At 43.8% G+C, this 27,770-nt stretch overlaps 3 protein-coding genes across 4 annotated transcripts in view; 2 read left to right on the top strand and 1 right to left on the bottom strand.

Annotated features, from left to right (window-relative positions):
- The window catches only part of LOC124001614 (gastrula zinc finger protein 5-1-like), a 532,153-nt gene that overhangs the window by 451,198 nt on the left and 53,185 nt on the right, over positions 1–27,770 (top strand). The gene's annotated exons all lie outside the window — the stretch shown is intronic.
- Positions 1,437–4,227, bottom strand: LOC124001649 (zinc finger protein 19-like). The gene is made up of 3 exons (XM_046308628.1): positions 3,731–4,227; positions 3,209–3,339; positions 1,437–3,079 (listed from the first exon to the last, which is right to left on the bottom strand). Exons 1-3 carry the CDS (start codon positions 4,017–4,019, stop codon positions 1,817–1,819), a joined length of 1,683 nt encoding a protein of 560 aa, XP_046164584.1. The 5' UTR covers positions 4,020–4,227; the 3' UTR covers positions 1,437–1,816.
- Positions 11,430–26,883, top strand: LOC124001641 (gastrula zinc finger protein 5-1-like). The gene is made up of 6 exons (XM_046308614.1): positions 11,430–11,926; positions 18,221–18,348; positions 18,556–18,729; positions 23,411–23,572; positions 23,833–23,944; positions 24,419–26,883. The coding sequence occupies exons 1-6, from the start codon at positions 11,638–11,640 to the stop codon at positions 25,273–25,275; spliced, it is 1,722 nt and encodes a 573-aa protein (XP_046164570.1). The 5' UTR covers positions 11,430–11,637; the 3' UTR covers positions 25,276–26,883.

Genomic DNA, 27,770 nt, shown 5'->3' on the forward strand with positions numbered 1-27,770 from the left:
ATAATAAACATTGATAAAAGATACAACTGTTATGCATAGAATTATAGATACACTTCTCCTAAATGCAACCGCTGTGTCAGTTTCCAAAATGGTTTTACGGCGAAAGCACACCATGCAATAATCTGAGTTCATCGCTCAGACAACAAAACAAGCCAAACAGACACCCGCCATGTTGTGGAGTCAACAGAAGTCAGAAATAGCATTATAAATATTCACTTACCTTTGATGATCTACATCAGAATGCACTCCCAGGAATCCCAGTTCCACAATAAATGTTTGTTTTGTTCGATAAAGTCCATAATTTACTTCCAAATACCTCCTTTTGTTAGCGCGCTTAGTAAACAAATCCAAACTCACGAGGCGCGGGCAAGTCCAGGCGAAAGTTCAGATGAAAAGTTATATTACAATTCATAGAAACATGTCAAAAGATGTATAAAATCAATCTTTAGGATGTTTTTAACATAAATCTTCAATAATGTTCCAACCGGAGAATTCCTTTGTCTTTAGAATTGCAATGGAATGTAGGTCGCTCTCACGTGAGCGCACATGATCAGCTCCTTACTCAATCAGCTCTCATTCGCCCCCACCTCACAGTAGAAGCCTCAAACAAGGTTCTAAAGACTGTTTACATCTAGTGGAAGTGTTGGGAAGTGCAATATGACCCCATAGACACTGTATATTTGATAGGTAATGACTTGAAAAACTGCAAACCTCAGATTTCCCACTTCCTGGTTGGATTATTTTTTTCTCAGGTTTTAGTCTGCCATATGAGTTCTGTTATACTCACAGACATCATTCAAACAGTTTTAGAAACTTCAGAATGTTTTCTATCCAAATCTAGTAATTATATGCATATTCTAGATTTTGGGCCTGAGTAGTGGGCAGTTTACTCTGGGCACCTTTTTATCCAAGCTACTTAATACTGCCCCCAGCCATAAACTTTGTTTATGTATTAAGGGCTTGTAAGTAAGCATTTCACAGTAAAGTCTACAACTGTTGTATTTGGCACATGTTACAAATAAAGTTTTGATTAAATTTGAAATATGTTGAGGGTAAATATGATAAGCTATGATTAGTCAAAAGGCATCAGACAAACCTGACAACTCTTTTTATGTGTATAGGTGTTTGTTAGGTATTGGTTGTCCCTAATTAACTCAGCCACACAATAATAATTGGCTATATACTAAACATTAATGAAAACAAAAATGTGCTTTTTGGTTTTATGTCAAGATTATGGTTAGGCATAAGGTATATCAGTGTAGTTAAGTTTAGTTTTAAAATCTAATTTTAAGAAGATACATTTTTGAAATAGGCAGGGTTTAGTCATAATGATAACTTTGTTAACTTGTGACTAACTTGGCTATGAAGTGCTGTAGTGTGTATGCACAATAGGGTGAGAAGATGTGATGAAGGGAGTCTCAATGAAAGTCTTAAAATGAAATGTCCCATTTTGTGTTTATTAAACATAAACAAGTTTTAAATACACCATATGAAAACCACACATACACACAACAAAAATCTGCATGAACTAGATGAATTGCATTCAATTTCTCATTACAAGTGTCTTAAGAAAAACATTAAGTAGTTGAATAGAAGTAATGAAACAGGCATTTGTGAACATTATATAGGCTACACAGTACAAACACAACATCTAACAGACTTTTTAGGCTGAAATATGCCATATATAACACAATATTCAACACTGAAATCTATTACTCTTGTTATCTTTATGCTGATAACAATTAAAATGAATGTCTTTAATGAAGAGTTTGATCTAAACGTCAGAAGCTATCGAGTGGAAGGGTTACTTTCTATGCTATTGAGTGGAATGGTTTTTCTGCTGGTGTATCCTGAGGTAGCTCCTCTCTGAGAACCTCTTCCTGCAGTGCGTACAGGCGAATGGCCTCTCTTCCGTGTGAACCTTCAGGTGCATCTTCAGCTGGTGCTGGCGGGAAAACCTCTTCTCACAGTGGGGGCAACTGAATGGTTTCTCCCCTGTGTGGACCCTCTGGTGCCTCTTCAGGTCACCAGCCTGAGCGAAGCGCATTTGACACTGGGTACAGCTGAAGGGTTTCACCCCTGTGTGGACCCTCTGGTGCCTCTTCAGGTTGCCAGCCTCGGCAAAGCACATATGACACTGGGTACAGCGGAAGGGTTTCTCTCCTGTGTGGACCCTCTGGTGGATCTCCACCTTCTGGGGGCAGCTGAAACCTTTGTTACAGAACATGCAGAGAAACCGTTTCTCTTTATTATTGCCAGATGTGGCCCCCCCTCCCTGAGCCAGGGCTATAACCCTGTCATTTGAGTTCAATGCCTGATCGAAAAGAACGCTGCCATGTGAATCGGAAAGTGCCTTCGACATGAATACGGCATCGTGATCCCTGAACGAGTGTAAAGGAGAGTGGGTCGCGACATTTAGATTGGTATCTAAGCTTCCCCTGTAATCAAAGAAATCTCTGTTCTGTGAGTGTCCATCTTCTAAGTGACTATCTGCATTCCATGTGGGAGGAGCGTCACCCTCCACTTTCACAGTCACTTCATCTACCACTATAACCTCCCCTTTCTTATCTAGGCACCCTTCAGAGTATACACTACTATTGTCCCGGTTCAAGTCCCCTCTAGACAGATCAGTCTGTGTCTCTAAACCCAAGAGCATGTTGCCAGGGTCCATCTCTGTAGCGTAAGAACAAGATGGATCACCGCCAGTGTCTAACGTGTCACCATCTCCACAGGAATTAACTGTCCCCTGGCTCTGGTGAAATACCAGAAAGTATTCCGAGCCGGGAACAGGTGGACAGCCCAGTCTCTCTGGGTCTGATCTGTGGTCAGATCCTGGTTGTAAGGGCCTTTGTGTTACAGTTAAAGTCTCGGTGTCTGACTCTGACTTGAGTACGGCGTTCAGCGTTCCACTGACCTCCGTGATTCTGCGTCGGGTCCTGGCCTTTGGCGCAGCGGCGAGTTCCTCACTGGCTACAGAGGGCGACACTCCAACTGTTGCTCCAGTCTGGTGCCGTGGGTCCTTCTCTCGTTCAGTCCTCTCCAGCTTGACCCCAGGACCTGCTGCATTTTCATCTGCAGACTGACAAGAAAAGGAGTGGTTATTAATGTTTTTGGGATGTGAGCAAATGAATAGCTGAGAGAAGCATTTCTGAAATATACTGGCCACATTTGATGTACTGTAATTTTTATGTAATACTATGACACTTACCTCTATCACAATAACATGCTGGGTTGAGGTTCCACTCCCCTCATCAACGGTGATTGGTTGGTCATCTCTCCATGTATTGTGTCCCGCTGGTTTCACAGAACTCCTGTAGCCTCCGGTGAGATGTGCTTCACCTGAGAGGGATTGGGGGAAAAGGGATGGTTAGCTACTGTTAATGCTGAATGCTATATTATACACTATTGACATTTTTGACACTGGCTACAATTGGCAAGGATGTGAGGTAACACTTCTTGATTTACTATGTATTGATCATTGTGTTAAGTTCCATGCCTCATATTGTTTTCAATTAGTAAATAATAGGAAAAGCCAGTAAATCAAGAATCTGGATAGAATATGATAGTGTCTTTCTGCAAGTTTGCTAAGTAACCTGGGGAATTATTGCATACAATTCCAAAACTGACCAAGACTAAATTCTGGTTAACCATATGTGGTTAGCACATCTAACGTCACACATGCGCAGATGTGATCGGGACGACAGGCCCCTCGGCCTTCTGCAAAATGTACCTCTTGCCATTCCTTTGTATCGGTCGAGAATCTTGACACTACTGGGACGACTGGCGAGTGCGCGCTCTCGCGTTGTTCTCTCTGCGCGCTCCCGTGTCACCTTCATTTCAAGTAGCTGTAGTTTCCTCCGCAATGCCCTGCTTTCATTCTGGCTTTGAGTTATTTCCAAACGAAACACTGCATAGTCGTCGTCTACGAGTTTACAGATGTCTGCCACGGCTGCATTCGCTAGAACCTCCATAATGGAGGCTATTTGAGTGTGAAAAACCATAGGCCTACTGTTAGCCATTGTTGTTAGCTAATGTTAGCAGCCAGCTAACGTTCCCTTAATAACATCTATCAACCAAGTCCTGTCTCCAACGCGAATTAAACACTGCCCGAGGTAAGTATGTGATGCTGTGCAGTTATAAGTAATATTTTAAGTTCCAAGGTGATAAATGTCTAACAATAAAAACGCTGCCGCGGATATTGTTCTTGGTTACTGTTGACTTCCGTTTACACTTCTTCAGTGGTTTTTAAATGGCGGTTGGGAACCAACTTTAGTGATGCATTACCGCAACCAAATGAACTGGAGTGTGGACCAGAGACAGAGAAGGTCTAAAGTCTCGTTCACATCTGTATTGTCTTAACACTTAGTACTTATTTATATAATAAGAAAGACTCTGAATACAAGCAATTGAACTGGAGCTTTACATTTACTCAAACGAATTAGTACCAGAATAACATAGAACAACACTGCGCATGACCAAGGGTCCATCCTTAAAGGGGACATCAGTAACTCTTATACAATCAGAGTTACTTTTACCAAACCACAACTGAAACATTTCCCAAAACTTGTAGTTATTTTGCATCTTTTAATTTGAACAGTTTGTTTTTGTTTGTTTGTTTATAAGTTTAGGCTGTCTAGTGGACGGTGCCTTCGTTCTGGGTAGCATCTCAGATTGTCTGGAGGCTCTTGAACATCCTCAGTGTGTGCTTGTTCCATTATCTTCTGCTATAGCAGCACCTTCATCAACACATTCTCTTCTTTCAGCCTGGTGTCTCTTTACTGCCCCACCGTCCTCTACAGTTCCCTGTGTGTCACTCTTAGGGTCTCTCTGTGCCTGTTCTCTCTCGATTGTTGTGCTGTCTTCCATGGAATGCATTTGGTTAATGTGACGCCGCCACATTATGTCTGGGCTCACTTGAACCTGGTAAGTTCTGGGTCCCGTTTGTGTGTGTACGGTCCCTCTTGTACATTTCCCTCCTCTTCTGTAGTCTCGCACCATCACTTCCTGTCCTGTTTGGAGATGGAGCTCCCGGCCACCAGAGAGAATCTTGGCTTGTTTGTTCAGCACTTCATTACGCCTGTTTGGCTTCATGATGTCCAGCTGTGTGCGGAGAGGCCTCCCGAACATCAGTGGGGCTGGGCTTTCATTTGTCGTGGCACGTGGGGTGTTTCGGTAGGAGGCCAGGAACTTGGCCAGTTTTGTTTGCAAAGTCCCTTCGTCTCGTTTTGCTGCACGGAGTCCTTGCTTTAGGGTTTGCACAAAGCGTTCTGCCAGGCCATTGGTGGCAGGGTGGTACGGAGCTGAGGTTGAGTATTTGATTCCATTTACTGACATGAATCTTGTAAACTCGTCACTTACAAACGCTTGCGCGTTGTCACTTACCAGCTGCAGCGGCAAACCGAAGCGTGCAAACGTTGTCCTGAGACACTCTATTGTCTGAGCTGAGGTGGAGGAGTCAGTGCAAAACACCTCTGGCCATTTGGAATGGGCATCAACTAGAACCAGAAACATGTGCTTTCCAAAAGGACCAGTGTAGTCCACATGAATTCTCTGCCATGGCTCTGTGGGCCATTCCCATGGGTGGACTGGGACTGGAGCAGGCATGTGAAGGGTTTCCAAACATCCTATCTGTTGATCCAGACCTGGCCACCAGAAGTGGCTCCTTGCAAGCAGCTTCATTTTGACAATTCCAACATGACCTTCATGTAGTTGCTGCAAAACTAGATGTTGGCATTTCTGGGGTATCATGACTCTCATTCCCCACATCAAACATCCTTGGTACGTTGTAATTTAGTTTCTCCGCTGGAAATACGGAGTCAGCTCCTTTCTGCCAGTAGCTGGCCATCCTGACATGGTGTAGGTGTACACTTTTGACAAGGTCACATCTTTCCTTGTCTCCTGTTTGATAACTGTGCTTGTGACTGGTAGGGCCTCGAGCTGAGCAGTATGGAACATGTCCACTGCATCCACCCTCCTTTGTCTTTCTCTTGTACACGGCAGTCTGGATAATCCATCTGCATTTGTGTGGAGGGATGACAGCTTAAACTCAATGTCATACATATGACTGGCAAGGAACAGGGCATATCGCTGTAACCTGGCTGATGTCATTGCCTTTCTTTGGACTGAAAATGGAAAGCAACGGCTGGTGATCTGTAACCAGTGTGAAACGCTTGCCATATAGGTATGTTTTTTAAATATTTTTTAAACTTTTTTTTTTGTTGAATTTGACCCCTTTTTCTCCCCAATTTCGTGGTATCCAATTGTTGTTGTAGCTACTATCTTGTCTCATCGCTACAACTCCCGTACGGGCTCGGGAGAGACGAAGGTTGAAAGTGATGCGTCCTCCGATACACAACCCAACCAAGCCGCACTGCTTCTTAACAGTGCGCATCCAACCCGGAAGCCAGCCGCACCAATGCGCCGGAGGAAACACCGTGCACCTGGCCACCTTGGCTAGCGCACACTGCGCCCAGCCTGCCACAGGAGTCGCTGGTGCGCGATGAGACAAGGACACCCCTACCGACCAAGCCCTCCCTAACCCGGGCGACGCTAGGCCAATTGTGCGTCGCCCCACGGACCTCCCGGTCGCGGCCGGTTACGACAGAGCCTGGGCGCAAACCCAGGGACTCTGATGGCACAGCTGGCGCTGCAGTACAGCACCCTTAACCACTGCGCCACCCGGGAGGCCCTTGGGTGGAATTTCTTGACGCCCCACACTAGTGCCAGTGCTTCTTTGTCGATTTGTGAGTAGTTTATCTCTGCATCATTCAATGTTTGTGACGCAAATGCAACTGGCCTCTCTGACCCATCTTTCAGTGTGTGTGAAAGGACGGCCCCTAAACCATAAGGGGACGCATCACAAGCCAACTTCACTGGCATTTCAGGGCCTGTTCAGATGTTATGAGCCGTTTTGCCTCCAAAAATGCATTTTCACACTGCTCTGTCCACCGCCATGTCCTATTCTTTTCCAGGAGCTGATTTAGAGGCTGGAGTACTGCTGAAATGTTTGGGAGGAATCTTCTGTAGTAATTGATCAGTCCTGTGAAATATCTCACTTCTGTGATATTTTGTGGTCGTGGTGCCTGTACCACTGCCTCAATTTTGTCCTGTGTTTTGTGCAATCCATTGCAGTCAATTTCATGTCCACAGAAGACAATCTTGTCTTTGAAGAACTCACACTTCTCTAAGTTTGCCTGTAGACCATACTCTTTCAGTCTTTTCAGGACCTCTTCCAGGTTAGCCAGGTGCTCTTTGTCGGTGCGTCCTGTTATGATCATGTCATTGAGGATACATTAGGTTCCTGGGATTCCTTGCAAAATCTGGTCAATAGTTCGTTGCCAAATGGCTGGGGCTGATGCAATGCCAAAAACCAGGTGGTTATACCTGTATAGACCTTTGTGTGTGTTTATTGTCAGGTACTGTTTGGAGCTCTCTTCAACCGGTAGCTGCAGGTAAGCCTGTTTCAGATCGATTTTACTGAAGTGTTTCCCACCAGCTAGTGCAGCAAAGATGTCATCCAGACGTGGCAGGGGGTATTGGTCCACATGCAACATTGAATTCACAGTTACCTTGAAGTCCCCACACATTCTAACAGACCCATCTTTCTTCACAATTGGAACTATGGGTGTGGCCCATTTGCTTCTGTCCACTTTCATCAGGATCCCTGTATCCTGCAAGCGATCGATTTCCGCTTCCACCTTTGGTCTCAGGGAGTATAGAACAGATCTGGCTTTGCAGAATGTCGGGTTGCGTCATCTCGCAGTACAAGTTTGGCTGTGAAGCCTTTTACTGTTCCCATCTGAACACTGCTTTGTATTTCTTCCGCAAGTGTTCCAGTGTTTGGTCTGTGCCAGTCTCTTTGGACTGGAACGTATGGAGCATTTTCAAGTCACACCAGTTCAGCTTTATTTTTGAAAGCCATTCCCTGCCAAATAATGGGGGGCCAGTTCCAGGCACCACATACAGCTGTAACTGCTGTGTTTGCCCCCCATACCGCACTCTGACCTGCAATGCCCCCATTGGGCTCAATCTCTCTCCTGAGTAGGTCTTTGGCAACACATTTGTGTTCTTCAGCTTGATAGCCTTGAAGTGCTCATTGTAGACAGTAGTGGAAATTATAGACACTGCGGATTCTGTGTCCAGCTCCATTTTGAGGGGTTTGCCTTCGATATCTGGTGTCACCCATATTATGCTACTGCTGGGATAAGTTACTGTGTTTAACTACATTGTACCAATTAATTGTTCATCTGAATCACTGCCACTGTTCTCTGCTAGTGCATTCACAGACCCTTAAATTTTTTCAGTTTTCCTGTTGTGACTGAATTTAGCTCTGCATGCTCTTTGAATGTGCCCCCTTCTACTGCATTTGTGACAAATTTTGTCTTTAAAACAGCAGTCCTCTGCTCTGTGACCATCTCTGTCACACTTGACTGTGGTTAACATTGTATTATTATCATGTTTCTGTGTGTACAGAAAATTGTTTCTTATACAAACCATTATACATCTCTATACAATTTGTGTTTACAGTCTGCAGTCCATGAAGACCTGCTGGTATCCGATGTTGCTGGTGGGAGAGACTGGACCTCTGAAGTGGCTGGTCACAAACCCAGGCCCCGGAAAAGGACACTGGATCAGGAGCTGTCACTCTTCCTACCTGAGTCGGAACCGGCACTGTGCCGCTAGGGACAGAGACTCCACCACACAGATCACAACCAGTGGACAGGGGGACTGAACACCCTCAGTCCTGGTGGTCATGAGAGAGACAGAGGCTCCAGTCAGGGATCCAGTCTGCAGCCCAGACCCTTCTCTTTACAGTCTCAGTGCAGGGATGAAGCAGGGCCTGGGGCTGATAGAGATAGACCCTCCTGTTCCTATGATACAAACACCACAGTATCCATGATGAACAGAGCAGGTCACCCTGGGCTTCAGCCTTCACAGAGAGTGGTGGGAGATTCCCCTGGTGGTAGTCTATCAGGAAGTCTGTCTTCTCCTTCAGGGTCTCATCTAATGCCTTGTGACTGGGTTCATAGAAGGGCCTGGACCTAGATCTAGCCTTCCTCAATTACAGTACCTCATGGTTACCCCACCAATACAGACAGTGCCAGGATGGGCTTTCACCACAAGAGGTACAGTGCATTCGTAAAGTATTCTGATCCCTTCCCATTTTCAACATTTTATGTTGCATCCTTATTCTAAAATGGATACAATTTTAAAATTGCACTTATCAATCCACACACAATACCTCATAATGTCAAAGTGAAAACAGGGTTTTAGACATTTTTACACATTTATAAAAAAAACACGTACCTTATTTACATAGGTATGTATCCATTTTTGTATAAAGCTATAACGTAACAAAATGTGGAAAAAGTTAAGGGGTCTGAATACTTTCTGAATGCAGTGTACCTAGCCTATAACACAGCTCGCAATCCCAACAACACCCAAACAAGAGGTCAAGGAGGGAGCTCAAAGACTAATGCTGCGTTCGTAACCAATTTTGAGGTGGTGTTTTGTCACGCACCGCACAGGTGCAGTGAAATGATTTTGTTTTATAGGGTCAGCCCTATAGTAGTATGGCACCCCCTGGATCAAATTAGGGTTAAGTGCCTTGCTCAAGGGCACATCGACAGATTTTTTTCACCTTGTCGTCTCTGGTATTCGAGCCGACCTTTCGATTACTGCCCAACGCTCAAATCGCAAGGCTACCCGCCGCTCTTACCAGTTGTGAAGTCGTTAATACGAGTTGTATACATTCACGTGCTTTGAACTCATGGATAAACACTCATTGGCTAATGGACAACAATCTGCATCAACCATAAACAAAAAGTACAGCTAGACAATTGACAAAAGACAATTGAATATTTACCTTATTGAGGTGATGTAGATGGAATAAAGTCATTCTATTCTTTTCTACTCTATTCTTGCTAACGCACTGTTCTTTCTAAAGTAGTCTGCTCATTAGAAAGAATAGAGTATAAAATAATAGAATGACTTTATTCCATCTACATCAGTTAAGTATTAAGTAAATATTTCAAAAGATACTTATCATAGGAGATTGGAAGTGTTTTGTAATAAGCAGTACTGTATTTCAAAGAACAGCGTGCATACATTTTAATTTAACCACACTGTTTGAGTTTCAATCAATAAGATCTGTTCTCTACAGTGTAATTGTAAGTAGAGGTGCAACCATGAACAGTAATAATATGGAGTGGCTTGTATTCATGGATACCAAGGGAAGCTAGGCTTCCTCCAAAAAATGACCAAGAAACAAAGAAAAATACATACAAAACCACTTATTTTGTCTCTGTGTTCCATACATTTCCTTCAATTTGCAAGAGGCTGAATGTATCTCACCAGGATAAAGCATCCAAGCATCCACATCCATCTGTATGTGTAGCCCATCTATGCTGTCTAGTCAAAAAGAGCATGACATTGTTGCCACCATAGCATTGAAGCAAGGGAAGGGCACCAACAAACAGACAAAGTCTCAAGGGAAGTCAGTGTCGATTTGGCTTCAGATCAATCACATCACATTACAAGCCAAACATCATTGACAGAACTTGAATTGTTGCATCCTTTCGGTAACTGGCCCAACACTAACCACTAGGCTACCTGCTGCCCCGAAATGTGGAGGCTTTGTGGTTTACGAGGAGTAGTGCCGTGTACTGGATGGGGGGAAAGAAGAAAGCCTGTCGGTATTATTGATGTTTGACGAAGAGTATCTCCCTTCACATGTGAAGATGGGATATGTTATGTCTGCGGTGAGAGCTTCTGTATCCAAGCCGCTTTTTTGCCGGAATTGCAAAAGGTATGGACATATATCAAATGTGTGCCGAAGGAATGTTGAAGAATCTGAGGGTTGACGATGTTGTAATTGTGATGGCAACCATGTTCCCAATTCCCCGGAGTGCCCAGTTAGGGTAAAGGAGTATGAAGTGGCAAGGGTCAGGGCTATACAGCAGGTCATCTACACAGTGACACGTGAAGTAGTTGAATGAGAGAGCGAAGCTGAAGGCATGGCGGTGGATGCTCCGGAGACTGTGGAGACCGAGTGTTGTTCATCAGTTGAGGGGAACTGATATGCTGATTGTGAAGGTGGATTTTAGGGTGTTTATCTCATATATGATTAATTGTACTGCATAAACAAACAGTCAAAGAAACTGGAGCTGAAATGTTTTGGAGTTTCCAGGACTTCACTGCCGATACATTGCAAAAAATACTGTCCTAAAATGCTCTTCCTTCTCAGGCCCCAGATCCCGAATTAAGGAGTAAATTGAGTTTTGTTCTTGTTTATTTGATTGAGTTAATTACTTGGGCTGATACATCCAAAACAGTAGGTGGCAGCATGGACCTATAGCATTTGTTTTCGGACCACCATAATATCAAAGAAGACAGTAGGTGGCTGCAATACACCAATAGGTGTAGTCGGCCATAAAACTTTAAAGAAGAAGAACGGAAGTGACCAGTGACCAGAAACAAGCGTTTATGTTGATGTTATTTAGACGTTTATTAACACCCTGGAACGAAAACGGTGACACTTTTAACTGCACAGAATCGCATAATTACCCCAGGCAGTTTTTAATTCGCGTTGATCAGGGGTCTTTGTATAGATGCTAGCTGGCTGCTGGTTAGCTAAAAATGGCTAACGTTAACTGTATGGTTTTTCACACTCAAATAGCCTCCATCATGGAGGTGCTAGCGAATGCAGCCGTGGCAGAGATCTGTAAAGTCGTAGACGACGACTATGCAGTGTTTCGTTTGGAAATAACTCAAAGCAAGAAAGAAAGCAGAGGATTGCGGAGGAAACTACAACTACTGGAACTGAAGATGGCACGGGAGCGCGCAGAGAGAATAATGCGAGAGCGCGTCCTCGCCAGTCGTCCCAGTAGTGTCAAGATCCTCGACCGATACAAAGGAATGACAAGAGGTACATTTAGCAGAAGGCGGAGCCTGCAGTGGCTATCGCCATTAATATATGCCTAGCCCAACCGGCCTTTTACATTGTTTGTCATCTTACGTCCGACTTTAATGTATTCCGTTAGCAATAAACTTGGCCCCTATGGACCGGCTGGTACATAAAACATCCCCATTCAGGCTGCAAAGGCTTTACTTTCTTCCTTAACTTGATTTAATGGCTCGTCAGTGGGGAAAACGCGGACAAAATGTGCGTGCTGGTCATATAAAAAAATCCACCACCATTTTCGGACAACTTTCGGATGTTGCACACCAAGTGAGTCTGTCTACTCCTGGCAACATCAGGAAGTAGCATTAGCCACCCAAGAATGGTAGTGATATATATACACTGCTCAAAAAAATAAAGGGAACACTAAAATAACACATCCTATATCTGAATGAATTAAATATTCTTATTATACTTTTTTCTTTACATAGTTGAATGTGCTGACAACAAAATCACACAAATTATCAACGGAAATCAAATTTATCAACCCATGGAGGTCTGGATTTGGAGTCACACTCAAAATTAAAGTGGAAAACCACACTACAGGCTGATCCAACTTTGATGTAATGTCCTTAAAACAAGTCAAAATGAGGATCAGTAGTGTGTGTGGCCTCCACGTGCCTGTATGACCTCCCTACAACACCTGGGCATGCTCCTGATGAGGTGGCGGATGGTCTCATTTACATTTACATTTAAGTCATTTAGCAGACGCTCTTATCCAGAGCGACTTCCTGAGGGATCTTCTCCCAGACCTGGACTAAAGCATCCGCCAACTCCTGGACAGTCTGTGGTGCAACGTGGCGTTGGTGGATGGAGCGAGACATGATGTCCCAGATGTGCTCAATTGGATTCAGGTCTGGGAAACGGGCGGGCCAGTCCATAGCATCAATGCCTTCCTCTTGCAGGAACTGCTGACACACTACAGCCACATGAGGTCTAGCATTGTCTTGCATTAGGAGGAACCCAGGGCCAACCGCACCAGCATATGGTCTCACAAGGTGTCTGAGGATCTCATCTCGGTACCTAATGGCAGTAAGGCTACCACTGGCGAGCACATGGAGGGCTGTGCGGCCTCCCCAAAGAAATGCCACCCCACACCATGACTGACCCACATGCTGGAGGATGTTGCAGGCAGCAGAACGTTCTCCACGGCGTCTCCAGACTCTGTCACATCTGCTCAGTGTGAACCTGCTTTCATCTGTGAAGAGCACAGGGCACCAGTGGCGAATTTTCCAATCTTGGTGTTCTCTGGCAAATGAAAAACGTCCTGCACGGTGTTGGGCTGTAAGCTCAACCCCCACCTGTGGACGTCGGGCCCTCATACCACCCTCATGGAGTCTGTTTCTGACCGTTTGAGCAGACACATGCACATTTGTGGCCTGCTGGAGGTCATTTTGCAGGGCTCTGGTAGTGCTCCTCCTTGCACAAAGGCAGAGGTAGCGTTCCTGCTGCTGGGTTGTTGCCCTCCTACGGCCTCCTCCACGTCTCCTGATGTACTGGCCTCTCTCCTGGTAGAGCCTCCATGCTCTGGACACTATGCTGACAGACACAGCAAACCTTGCCACAGCTCGCATTGATGTGCCATCCTGGATGAGCTGCACTACCTGAGCTGCTGGTGTGGGTTGTAGACTCCGTCTCATGCTACCACTAGAGTGAAAGCACCGCCAGCATTCAAGTGACCAAAACATCAGCCAGGAAGCATAGAAACTGAGAAGTGGTCGGTCTGTGGTTATCACCTGCAGAACCACTCCTTTATTGGGGGTGTCTTGCTAATTGCCTATAATTTCCACCTGTTGTCTATTCCATTTGCACAACAGCATGTGACATTTATTGTCAATCAGTGTTGCTTCCTAAGTGGACAGTTTGATTTCACAGAAGTGTGATTGACTTGGAGTTACATTGTGTTGTTTAAGTGTTACCTTTATTTTTTTGAGCAGTATATATATATATATATATATATATATATATATATTTATATATTTATATATTTATTATTATTATTCAGACAGTTCTGCCTCCCTAGGCGAGACAAATCTTCCCCTCCCCCAATAGGTTTGGCCTTGTTAGTAGGCTATATAATCAGTTCAATGTCAATAACTGCGTAATATTTTCAATCTGATTACATTGATAAAATCACCAATGCTCTGTATGTTCTGCCACCCTAGGTGAGACAAAAATAATTACATCTTAGACCGTATGTCCATCCGTATGCATGGCACTTTCAAAAATTACTTTTCCACCCAGACAGAGGTTCTATTGATGCAGAAAACTGTAAGCTTCAACTGCTGGCTACTCGTCTATGGTATAACCCAACAACAGAAGTGCTTCCCTAAAAGCTGCCTAAGTTTAAACAAACATATTCTCTTTTCAGAAAGAGAAAAGCTCAATTAATAAGGACAGAATAGCAAAGTCACATTTTTAAATCTTCTCAAATATTATAGGCTGCAGTTTAGCTTCAGATTGTCATAGAGTGGAATCAATATATCCACATATGCGTCGGTCAACTCTTTCGCTGGCATTTTTGAGCTTGTTTCTACCATAAGGCATCAGAGTTGAGCATTGTTATTGAACGCTTGATATAATCTGGATACGTTTTGTATTTATTTCAAAATATAAAAGCAAACAATAGATAGCCTTTGTTAACGAAAAGGGCAAAGGGGATGTGTGATAACCTCACTCAATTCGAGCCCTGGTTTTAGTCAAACACACCAAGCCCTTCCCAAACAGAGGTATTTAATCAGTGCATGCGACAGTATTGGGAGTATTTGGCTATACCGACATCTATGGATAGGATAATTGTGTCTGTCAAACAGGTAGGCTCACCACTTATTTTTTGGGAGATGAAGAAATATGCTCCAATTATATGTCATTCTATGTTTATGCCCATAACATTTTTTGGAGGTCCCTCACCAGGCAGAAGAGAATTTGACTTTAAACCCTGCATCGGAGAGTTGCAATGTTGCAATCTACTACCTATAAACCCTGCATCGGAGAGTTGCAATGTTCTACCTATAGTAGGAAACTTGAGTTTCTTATTAATTGTATTTTATTGTACCAGGTAAGTTGGCTGAGAACACATTCTCATTTTCAGCAACGACCTGGGGAATAGTTACAGGGGAGAGGAGGGGGATGAATGAGCCAATTGTAAACTAGGGATTATTAGGTGACCGTGATGGTTTGATGGCCAGATTGGGAATTTAGCCAGGTCACCATGGTTAACACCCTTACAATAAGTGCCATGGGATCTTTAATGACCGCAGAGAGTCAGGACACCTGTTTAACATCCCAGCTGAAAGACGGCACCCTACACAGGGCAGTGTCCCCAATCACTGCAGTCGGGCACTGGGATATTTTTTTAGACCAGAGGAAAGAGTGCCTCCTACTGGCCCTCTAACACCACTTCCAGCAGCATCTGGTCTTCCATCCAGGGACTGACCAGGACCAACCCTGCTTAGCTTCAGAAGCAAGCCAGCAGTGGTATGCAGGGTGGTGTGCTGCTGGCAAATAGTAATCCACCTGTTATAACACATGGCACCACACCATAATTGTTACAATTACAATAAAAAAAGTGTAACATATTTAACATATATTTTAATATTCCTGTAGAACTGTAAAACAGTAAGAGCATTTGAGCTTTGGAAACAAGTGCTTTCATAAATGCAAGACAGGCCTTGTTTCGCTGGAGCAGTGTAAAATAAGCTTTGTCAATGACCAAATCGAATTTTATTGTTCAACCTCAGTTTCAGCATTTATTTATTTTGTCTCCGCTTAGAGTGGTCTCTTTCCTCTGCTGTGGTGCTTCATTGCAGTCCGCTATGTTTTCTCTCGGTAGCTGTCCATGGGCCTCAAATCATCTGAGTTTGCCTGGACACCAGCCTCCAGCTCCTTCCACCTCTAGAAACTATCTAGGTGGTCATGCGAGTTATCATGCGAGCTGAGGCGGTGTCACTGATTCTTCCAGTCCCTGATTCCATCCCTGACCAACTCAGATTTGCACTCGTGTGAATAAAGTTTGCAGCAAAAACAGAAGGCTGCATTCATTCTGCTTGGGATAGACAAGCCATGGTCTCTCCACTCTCTCCCTGTTCGCCATCCTCCTATTGTAGTGGGCCACCGAAAACTTTCGTTGCCCTTCATTTCTTGGGAAATTCCCCTCCTCCTGATGTGGCCCAGCCTGCACTAACATATCCCATACAGATCCATTCATATATTTTGGCCACTCACTGGGATCTTTTCTATTTATTTTGTCTGGCAGTCGGATTTATCAGCAGCACCACCACTCTCATCCGGGACGGGTAGCGACAAATCTGAATCCGGGTCCAAGATAGTAGGGTCTCCGCCGGCATTGTTTGGAGGTGTGGCTGGGCCTGGTGTGACCACCTATTCTTGTCCAGCCAGAGAGCAGTCATCATTGGTGGAAGTGCATGGCTCGGACTCCTCCGGTTTGCCGTCTTCGCTGCAAGAATCAGCAAACGGGCTCGTCGTTCTCGGCGAATGAATGGCCTGTCCTCATAGGCTTGTCATTCTTCACACCGGCTAATGGACATTGCTGCACGTTTATCAATTTAACCAGCTAATTTCTGTGGTTTAGAGATTGTGCTTCTCATCTCATTTTTTATTTGTTTTTAAATATTCGCTTCTTGATAGTTTGTCTCTTAGACATGGTGCAAATTGTTTCAAATCTCTATTGATTACTTTTAGCTAAAAGTATATTCACTAGTAGTAGCTAGCTAACGTTAACAGGCTAGGTTAGGCTACTGCCTTAATCACGAATTGTCTTCGTCACAGACAAACATAAAATACCGATGCCTTTGCAGCCTGAATAGAGGCTGCTTTATGTACGAGTCGGTCCCCCCGGGACAGGAGTGTATTACAGGCTGGCATTGCTGAACGATTAGCGCTATGCATCATGTGGGTTGAACACTATAACACAGAATAATACAATTAATAAAATACCCACAACGGTAGTTGACTGCCTTTACTGCTTATCACTTATTAACCATTTATTCACATTACTTGATGTCACGAACCGGCTCAAAGCCCGTAACAAAAGGGAGACAACGGAGATAAGGCATAACAAAATATATATTTATTAACTAAAGCAACTAAGTAAAATATACAATGGTGTGTGTAATCAGTAGTGTAAGTGAGTGTTTTGCATGCATGAATGTGATAATGCAGAGTGTTGAAAGGTGCCAAAGCAAACAAACAACGGGCCACCAAGAACCAATGTTCTGCATGGAGAGAGTCTCTTCCATGAATGTGGAAGAGGTCTATTTATCCTGGGACTGACGTAGCTGACGACCCTCCCAACGCCGCCCACCAGCATCCTAATAAGGAAACAAGAACAAAAAGAGAATACGGCAGACCGAGTGGGAGGGTCTTCACATGAATAACATGTTTTATTTGATGACTTTACTTCATTCCAAGTCATCATCTAACCTCTATAGAGCTGCTGTCTATGCTGTATGACAAAATCATTTTGAGTAGTTCTTCAAAGTAAATAAGTCATACTTTGACTGCTGAATACCAACTGTCAATCACTTAGATCATGTATTTTCAGGATAGCGAAGCAACTGCTTTCTAGCCCTCTCGATTACGCGTTCTCGCTTCTCTCAAAAGGTTCTTCGTGGTCAATTCGTCACCTGAAGTGGCAGCATACTGCGATGCATTGTCTGCCGAAATCGAGGCTTTCATACCTCTTGCGCTCAGCGGAGCAGAGCTATTGTTCATACAGGACATACCGCCCCCACCTTCTGTCAACCAAACATGTCAATGCAGAGCTATATGGAGCCCTCCGCAATGCAATATGGAGCTTGCTTTGGCCTTAGCATGCGTCCGAAGCCGCCGCAAATACGTCAGAACTTCCAACATTTACAGATCAAGCATAAATTGTCTTTCAGTCTCCATGCCTGCTCCGCAGATGTCGGTCAATTAGTTGTTTCGAAACCGAAAAACAACTGACATTTGGGTTAATCACTCGGCTGGGCTGACAGTGTCACCTACAGGTAATACACATCAGGAAGAATTATGCCCTCCAGGGGTCCAATTAAAATCCCATGGTAGTGTGAAATGCACTCAAAAGCAACATGTGAAATGTTTTCTTTCTTTCTGGCATTCTATGAGAACTCCCTGTGTTCTGCAACTAAATTACACCCTGCGCCCTCATGCGGCAATGTTTGCAAACACAGACAAGGGTCTATACTGTTGAGCAGACAGTAGCTAACCTACCAATCTCTTTTCCCCCAATCACTTTCTCAGGTGAAGGACATCTACCTGGAGGCCACAAGAGCTTTGTGAAGCCAGTGGGACACAATACATGGAGAGATGACCAACCAATCACTGTTGATGAGGGGAGTGGAACCTCAACCCAGCACGCTATCGTAGAGGTTAGTGTAATAGTGCTGCACTAAAAATGTGTTACTTTGTAAATCAAATGTGGCCCATTTATTTCGGAAAGGCTCCCCTCAGCTATTCACTTGTTTACATGTACATCCTTATTTATCTGCCATAGGGGAGCTTGTGAGACTTCCCTACGACATTGTTATACGATTCAACTCATTTACCGGTAATCACCTCCACTCTTTTTGTGTCAGTCTGCAGATACAGAGGCTGTAGCTCCTGGGGTCAAACTGGAGAGGTCTAAAGGAGAGGAGTACCCACGGCACAGTGATGACATTGAGACTGGACTGGCTGGAGTGCCCCCTGTAGCCACGAAGGACACCACAACCGCCTCAGGGTGGCCCAGAACCCAACACAGCATCACGGAGGTCAGTGGACTCCTGAACACCGTCCTCAAGACAGAGACAGATACCAACACTTTAACTGTAACACGCAGGCTGTTACACACAGGATCTGACCACAGATCAGACCCAGAGAGGCTGGGACCACTGGGCTGTCCTCCTGCTTCTAGCTCAGAGTGTTTACCGATATTTCGCCAGAGGACAGTTCATTCCCGTAGGGATGGTGACGCGTTAGACACCGGAGGTGATGATCTGTCTTGTTCTTATGCTACAGAGATGGACCCTGGCAACATGCCCTTGGGTTTAGAAACACAGACTGATCAGTCTAGAGAGGATTGGAACCAGTACAGTAGTAGTTTATACTCTGAAGGGTGCCTAGATAAGAAAGGGGAGTGTATAGTGGTAGATGAGGTGACTGTGAAAGTGGAGGGCGACGCTCCTCCCACATGGAATGCAGATAGCCACCTAGGAGACGGACACTCACAGGGCAGAGATTTCTTAGATTATAGGAAAAGCTTAGAGACAAATCCAAATGTCGTTACTCACGCCCCTTTACACGCGCTCGGGGATAGTGACCCAGTGTCCACGTTGATTGGGCCTTCCAATTCACACAGCCGTGTCCTTTTCGATCAGGTATTGAACTCAAACGACAAGGTTAGAGCCCAGGCTCAGGGAGGGGGAGCCACATCAGGCAATAGTAAAGAGAAACAGTTCCTCTGCATGTTCTGTAACAAAGGCTTCAGCTGCCTCCAGAAGGTGGAGATCCACCAGAGGATCCACACAGGGGAGAAACCATTTAGTTGTACCCAGTGTCATATGCGCTTCACCCAGGCTGGCCACCTGAAGAGACACCAGATGGTCCACACAGGAGAAAAACCCTACAGCTGTACCCAGTGTCACATGCGTTTCGCCCAGGCTGGTGACCTGAAGAGGCACCAGAGGGGCCACACAGGGGAGAAACCCTACAGCTGCCCCCTGTGTGAGAAGAGCTTCTCAGAGAGGACCTACCTCAGGATACACCAGCAGAAAAAACATTCCACTCAATAGAAACATAGAAAATTACCATTCTACCTGATAGCTTCTGACTTTAGATCAAAACCTTCACTAAAGACAATGATGCATTTTTATTTTTGTCAGTAGAAAAGACCCACAGATGCATTTGGAATAACGAGATTCACAGATTTCAGTGTTGAATATTCCTGGATAGAATAATGCATCCAGACATTGTGTGATATATAAAAACATATATAAGCCTAAACAGTCTGTTACATGTTTTGTTTGTACTATGTAGGCCAGGGCTGGGCAATTGGCAGAAATTTGTGTAGAATTGCAGTAGACTTGCTTTAAAACGGCAACATTATTTCTACGCCCAATGGCAAAATGTGTAGAATTGCAGGAATTTGAAACAAAAGTTTCTCTCTGCTGTCAAGAGGGGGGCCTCTAAAATGTTTTGCTCGGGGGGGGGGGGGGGGGTCACAGACCTGTGAACCACTGCGGGCCCTCATGATGAGGTCAGATTTTTTATGGACCCCACTCCCGTCAATGTTGCCCATCTCTGGTGTCTCCACCTATGAGTAGCTTGCCAAACATTTCTGAAAGTACATGCACTTTTCATGTGTTCCAACAAATCTCACAAGTATCAGACACAACAAGCTCCCAGCTACTATCTAGTCAACGCTGCATTGACATTATCCCACCCCTGGTTAGTCACTATTGGCTTAAAAAAGCCAAACTTAACACAATATCTGCCAATTCATTTTCAGCAATATTGCCCATCTGTCTGTATGGTGCAGGCATTTGTCTCCCTCTGTGTAGCCAGTTGATGTGATAACTGTCTTTTGAGTTTCCCCAAAACCTTCTCAATTAAATGTTGTGTTTGTATCTATTCTTTGCATACTTTGCCATGAAATGAGCAGCAGCATTACAGAACCATTCCTCACTCGCTAGACCTACAATTAAAGGGGAATTTGTTTTTTTGTTTTCTTCCAGACCGATCAAAAAAAGTGTTCTGATGTGATTTAAGCATTTGATTTCGTTGTTTCTCTATGAGCAATTGTAGTTTTAAGAGTGAAAAACCAGGAAAAATATCATATTACATAATTTGGGGGGGGATCTCAGATTTTATAGGGCCCCCTTAGTTGTTTGTTAACCATGAATTTACCAGTATATTGAGAGAGAACACAACTTTCTCTCCTACACTAAGGACCCAGGGAAGAGTTGCAGGGCAGAGAAGAACGTACCAATTTGAAAGCTAGAAAAACAAATGTTTCATTTAAAAAAAGTAGATCTTGTGCTAGAAAAGGTTGGAAACCGCTGCTGTATGATGTTCTCAAATGCACGTTTCATAACTTCCATTCAAGTACTTATTTTATTTCCCCCAACAACACCTTTAATGAGAAAATGAATGCATTTTATCAAGTTCATGAAGATAGTTTTTTTTAATGCCAGTTCTTTTCAGCCAATTTGTATCTTTAATATACAGTTGAAGTTGGACATTTACATACACCTTAGCCAAATACATTTCAACTCAGTGTTTCACAATTCCTGACATTTAATCCAAGTAACAATTCCCTGTCTCAGGTCAGTTAGGATCACCACTTTATTTTAAGAATGTGAAATGTCAGAATAACAGTAGAGAGAATGATTTATTTCAGCTTTAATTTCTTTCATCACATTCCCGGTGGGTCAGAAGTTTACATACACTCAATTAGTAGTTGGTAGCATTGCCTTTAAATTGTTTAACTTCGGTCAAATGTTTCGGGTAGCCTTCCACAAGCTTCCCACTATAAGTTGGGTGAATTGTGGCCCATTCCTCCTGACAGACCTGGTGTAACTGAGTCAGGTTTGTAGGCCTCCTTGCTCGAACAAGCTTTTTCAGTTCTGCCCACAAATGTTCTATAGGATTGAGGTCAGGGCTTTGTGATGGCCACTCCAATACCTTGACTTTGTTGTTCTTAAGCCGTTTTGCCACAACTTTGAAGGTACGCTTGGGGTCATTATCCATTTGGAAGACCCAAGCTTTAATTTCCTGACTGATGTCTTGATGTTGCTTCAATATATCAACATCATATTCCATCCTCATGATGCCATCTATTTTGTTTAGTGCACCGGGCCCTCCTGCAGCAAAGCACCCCCATAACATGATGCTGGCACCCCCGTGCTTCACGGTTGGGATGGTGTTCTTCGGCCTGCAAGCCTCCTCCTTTTTCTTCCAAACATAACAATGGTCATTATGGCCAAACAGTTCTATTTTTGTTTCATCAAGACCAGAGGACATTTCTCTAAAAAGTAAATCTTTGTCCCCATGTGCAGTTGCAAACCATAGTCTGGCTTTTTTTATGGCGGTTTTGGAGCAGTGGCTTCTTCCTTGCTGAGCGGCCTTTCAGGTCATGTGGATATAGATACTTTTGTACCTGTTGTTTTGGGATTGATTTGCACTTTTCTCACCAAAGTACGTTCATCTCTAGGAGACAGAACGCGTCTCCTGCCTGAACGGTATGACGGCTGCGTGGTCCCATGTTGTTTATACTTGTGTACTATTGTTTGTACCGATGAACGTTTTACCTTCAGGGGTTTGGAAACTGCTCCCAAGGATGAACCAGACTTGTGGAGGTCTACAATTATTGTGGAGGTCTTGGATGATTTATTTTGATTTTCCCTTGATGTCAAGCAAAGAGGCACTGAGTTTGAAGGTAGGCCTTGAAATACATCCACAGGTACACCTCCAATTCACTCAAATTATGTAAATTAGTCTATCAGAGGCTTCTAAAGCCATGACAACATTTTCTGTCATTTTCCAAGCTGTTTAAAGGCACAGCAACTTAGTTTATGTAAACTTCTGACCCATTGGAATTGTGATACAGTGAAATTATAAATGAAATAATCTGTCTGTAAACAATTGTTGGAAGAATTACTTGTGTCATGCACAAAGTAGATGTCCTAACTGATTTGCCAAAACTAGAGTTTGTTAAAAAGACATTTGTGGAGTGGTTGAACAACGAGTTTTAATGACACCAACTTAAGTGTATGTAAACATCCGACTTCAACTGTATGTGTGGTTTTCATATGGAGTATTTAAAACTTGTTTCTGTTTTAATAAACACAAAATGGGACCTTTCATTCTAAGACTTTCATTGAGATTCTTTAATATACATCACATATGATCTCAATCTATTCTGCATAAACCCGACAGACAGCACTTTATAACCATCATACACTTACTAAGTATACTTACACACTAACAAACACCTACTCTACACATCCAAATAGTTTAGTCAGGTTTGTCTGACTTTTGACTTATCATAGCTGACATATTTTTACCCACAACATATTTATGTCCAACATGATGGGTTTAACAACAATGAAGTTATTCTGTAAATACAGTATAGGACTCAAACGTAGTGGGGATGGCTAAACACTCCATGTTGAAAGTGTGTTTATTTTCTGTGTACATACCTGAGGGAGTGTAATTTTATTTGACCTTTATTTAACTTGTTAAGTCAGTTAAGAACAAATTCTTATTTTCAATGGTGCCCTAGGAACAGTGGGTTAACTGCCTTGTTCAGGGGCAGAACGACAGATTTGTACCTTGTCAGCTCGGGGATTCGATCTTGCAACCATCCGCTTACTAGTCCAACACTCTAACCACTAGGCTACCTGCCGTCCCAAGTGTATGTCTGTGTAATCTGTATCATCCTGTCTCTTCCAGGAGGAGGGTCCAGAGGTGCTGCTGGTGAAGGAGGAGGGGTGTGAGGAGAGTCTGGGGAACTCTGAGGGGACCATGGTCATGGAGGACAACCAGACTATACCTCCTCCTGAACCCACAGAAGAACCAGCTGAGCAGCACAAGACCACACACAGTCTCACTGAGGTGAGCCCACTGTAAACTACTGTCTGAATGGTATTAGGTCAGGGCCTGTATCCACAAAGCTTCTCAGATCAGTTTAGCCTTTTAGATCATAATAAATAACAGCACTCTTACTCAGACCATTTGTAGATATGGGTCCAGGTCTTGATAAATGTAGTCGTAAGTGTGGGACCATGCCTTTTGAATTACTAAACCATTAAAGAGGGTCAATAAATCAAATCAACTAGCAGTTTGCCTAGTACTTGTACTAACATATCTTACAGTCAGTAGACATGGAGGATGGGAATCTTGATCTGCTGCTGGTCAAAGAGGAGACAATTGAAGAAGAACCAGAGAGCATTGATCTGCTGAGTGGACTAAAGATGGGGGAGAAAGGTAAGGGACAAATACATATAGCCTACATACAGTAATAGATCTTCAATGGGAATAGTAATACATATAGCCTCCATACAGTAATAGATCTTCAATGGGAATAGTAATACATATAGCCTCCATACAGTAATACATCTTCAATGGGAATAGTAATACATATAGCCTCCATACAGTAATAGATCTTCAATGGGAATAGTAATACATATAGCCTCCATACAGTAATAGATCTTCAATGGGAATAGTAATACATATAGCCTCCATACAGTAATAGATCTTCAATGGGAATAGTAATACATATAGCCTCCATACAGTAATATATCATCAATGGGAATAGTGATGCGCCTGGCAATTGTTTTTCTCTTCATTCATAAAATGAAATCAGTAGAACACGCATTGCAATGTACAAACATGACCAAGTTATTGACAACAACAAAAAAGCCATGTTGGTAAAGTCTGTTTTCTAACCTCTTCCTGCAGGTGGTTGGTTGGAGGCTAACAGAGGAGACTGGGCAGCCAGCTTGGATTCCCAGACCCCAACAGGTGCAACCAAGGGCCCAAGGGACATCACCACTGAGCAGGTCAGGACCAGAGGCGACATAGTGGAAGTCAGTGGATGGGACAGCGTCCTCAACTCTGGGCTGGGGAACAACACAGTTAACCACAACCAGAAACAGACAACCGAACACAAAACAACAACCGAACTTAGTGTCCATGACAACAGACTAGCTGAGACCAGGGCGAGGTGTAGATTTGGTCTACGGGCACGAGGAGGTGTCTGTCTAAGAACAGACTCGACTAGCGATGCTCCGTCCTGCTCCTATAGTTGTGATTCAGAGAGACTGATGGCGCCTCAGGTTAACCCCCTAACAGGTGCTGCCTTCAGCCTACCTTCTATAGGATCTATCAACTGGAACATGGACCCTGTGACAACACAGACAGTCCCTGGCCTTAATCCTCCTCACACTCTCCTAATGTTAAACCAGACCTCAGACAATGCCAGTGCCTCAACACTAAATGGCTACACAGGCCCATTGACAAATGACAGTAGTAGTAACGCTATCAGTAGATCTGGTGGCAAAGAGAAGCGATTCCAGTGTTCGTTCTGTGGGAAAGCCTTCAGTTTCCCCAAACAGGTGGAGATCCACCAGAGGATGCACACAGGGGAGAAGCCATTCGGCTGCCACCTGTGCCAAGCCAGTTTCTCAGACTCTTCCAACCTGAAGAGGCACCAGAGGGTCCACACAGGGGAGAAACCATTCGGCTGCCACCTGTGCCGGGCTAGTTTCTCCCACTCCTCCAGCCTGAAGAGGCACCAGAGAGTCCACACAGGGTAGAAATCCTTCAGCTGCCCCAGTGTGAGAAGAGGTTCTCCCACCAGCTGAACATGCACCTGGAGGTCAACAAGGGGAACAGGTTCTCAGCGAGGAGGTACCTCAGAATACGCATAGTGATATGTTGTACATTTATATTGGCATTTTAGTAATTTAGCACTCTAGTTAGTTTGAAGGTAAAGTGTTTTATACACAGATCTTTACAGGAAATCTACTGATCGTAACCGTTTGTTGAGGGCTGACAGTTGTCACCCACTTCCCTTGAAAAATAGTTCAGATTTCGACAGAAATATGGCTGAGACGCAAAGAAAATTCAAGGAGAGGAGGTACAAAAATGATCAGATTAATATTGCCATTGGGAAAATCCAAAACAAAACATGACCTTTTTCAAGGTCAGTCTCTCAAAAAGACGCATTCTTGCGTTCTAACTACCCGCTATTCAAAGTGCTCTGAACAAATTAAGGGAATCGTTCACACATTGGCACATTCTAAAATCCGATCATAATCTCGGTAATGTGTTTTCGAACCTCCCCTTGGTCGTATTCTCGCTGGGCAGAAATCTCAGAGACCAATTGGTACACTGATTTACCACCCCAAGATATTCCCGAACAATGTCTTTTTGCGCCCGTACTGGATGGAAATTACAAGTGTAATGGCTGTGCTCAATGCAATGGCACTTATAAATGTTGATCCTTCAAACACCCAAAAACAGGGAAATAGATCCCAATCAAAGTTGTTATTATGTGCTCCACTAAGGCAGTTATTTATCTGATAACTTGTCCTTGTGGTAAAAATCATGTGGGTAAAACAAAGCACAAATTAAAAGTACGTATCTCAGAGCATCGTAGCACCATTAGGTGCAAAAACTCGACTTACCCAGTTGCGGCCCACTTTTTGGAAGCAAACCACTCGATTTCGTCTCTGCGTTATATTGGCATCAACATGTCACCCTCCTTAGGAGAGGGGGTGATCTTGATAATTTATTGTTAAAATGAGAGGGTGCCTAGATCTTTAATTTAAAGAGCCTTGCTCCCTTCGGTCTCAACGCAGACTTTGATCTGAAGCCATTCTTGTGATTATTGTAACTTTTGCCATTGTAATCGTTTGTAAGCTTGTGTAGTCTAAAATGAATCTATGATCGTATGCTATCCATTTGTTTTTTGTATGCTGATCTTTGTCTGCCATTTTAATATGTGAGAATTAACCAATGATATTAGGCCACACTTGGCCATGATTACAGACACCGGTGTGTCTTTTGACACTCTATAAACGAGTCACCCCGCATTGTTTGTGATTACACCCTGATGAAGACAGCTTGGCTGTCGAAACGTTGGATATTAAATGTTTTGCATCTGAGCTCTTAGAGTGTGCAGCTCTCCTTTATTTTCAAGTTTTCTACTCCCTTAGCCAGCACCTCGCCTATATAGGTGTGCGTTTCTTTTTCTTCTTGAAGGTAAAAGTGTTAGCAAAGTTATTCAACAGTCGTTGCCAAAAGTTTTGAGAATGAGACAAATATTAATTTTTTACAAAGTCTGCTGCCTCAGTTTGTATGATGGCAATTTGCATATGCTCCAGAATGTTATGAAGTGATCGGATGAATTGCAATTAATTGCAAAGTCCCTCTTTGCCATGCAAATGAACTGAATCACAAAAAAACATTTCCACTGCATTTCAGCCCTGCCACAAAAGGACCAGCTAACATCATGTCAGTGATTCTCTCGTTAACACAGGTGTGAGTGTTGATGAGGACACGGCTGGAAATCACTCTGTCATGCTGATTGAGTTCGAATAATAGACTGGAAGCTTCAAAAGGAGGGTGGTGCTTGTTCTTCCTCTGTCAACTTTTGGAGGATGGCCTGGTGTCAAGAAGGGCAGCAAAAAAGTCACTTCTCTCCAGGAAAAACATCAGGGACAGACAGATATTCTGCAAAAGTTACAGGGATTGGACTGCTGAGGACTGGGGTAAAGTCATTTTCTCTGATGAATCCCCTTTCCGATTGTTTGGGGCATCCGAAAAAAAGCTTGTCCGGAGAAGACAAGGTGAGCGCTACCATCAGTCCTGTGTCATGCCAATAGTAAAGCATCCTGAGACCATTCATGTGCGGGGTTGCTTCTCAGCCAAGGGAGTGGGCTCACTCACAATTTTGCCTAAGATCACAGCCATTAATAAAGAATGGTACCAACACATCCCCCGAGAGCAACTTCTCCCAACCATCCAGGAACAGTTTGGTGATGAACAATGCCTTTTCCAGCACGATGGAGCACCTTGCCATAAGGCAAAAGTTATAACTAAGTGGCTCGGGGAACAAAACATCGATATTTTGGGTCCATGGCCAGGAAACTCCCCAGACCTTAATCCCATTGAGAACTTGCGGTCAATCCTCAAGAGGCGGGTGGACCAACAAGACCCCACAAATTCTGACAAACTCCAAGCATTGATTATGCAAAAATGGGCTGCCATCAGTCAGGATGTGGCCGAGAAGTTAATTGACAGCATG

Source organism: Oncorhynchus gorbuscha, linkage group LG17, assembly GCF_021184085.1.
Source record: "Oncorhynchus gorbuscha isolate QuinsamMale2020 ecotype Even-year linkage group LG17, OgorEven_v1.0, whole genome shotgun sequence".
Taxonomy (NCBI): Eukaryota; Metazoa; Chordata; class Actinopteri; order Salmoniformes; family Salmonidae; genus Oncorhynchus; species Oncorhynchus gorbuscha.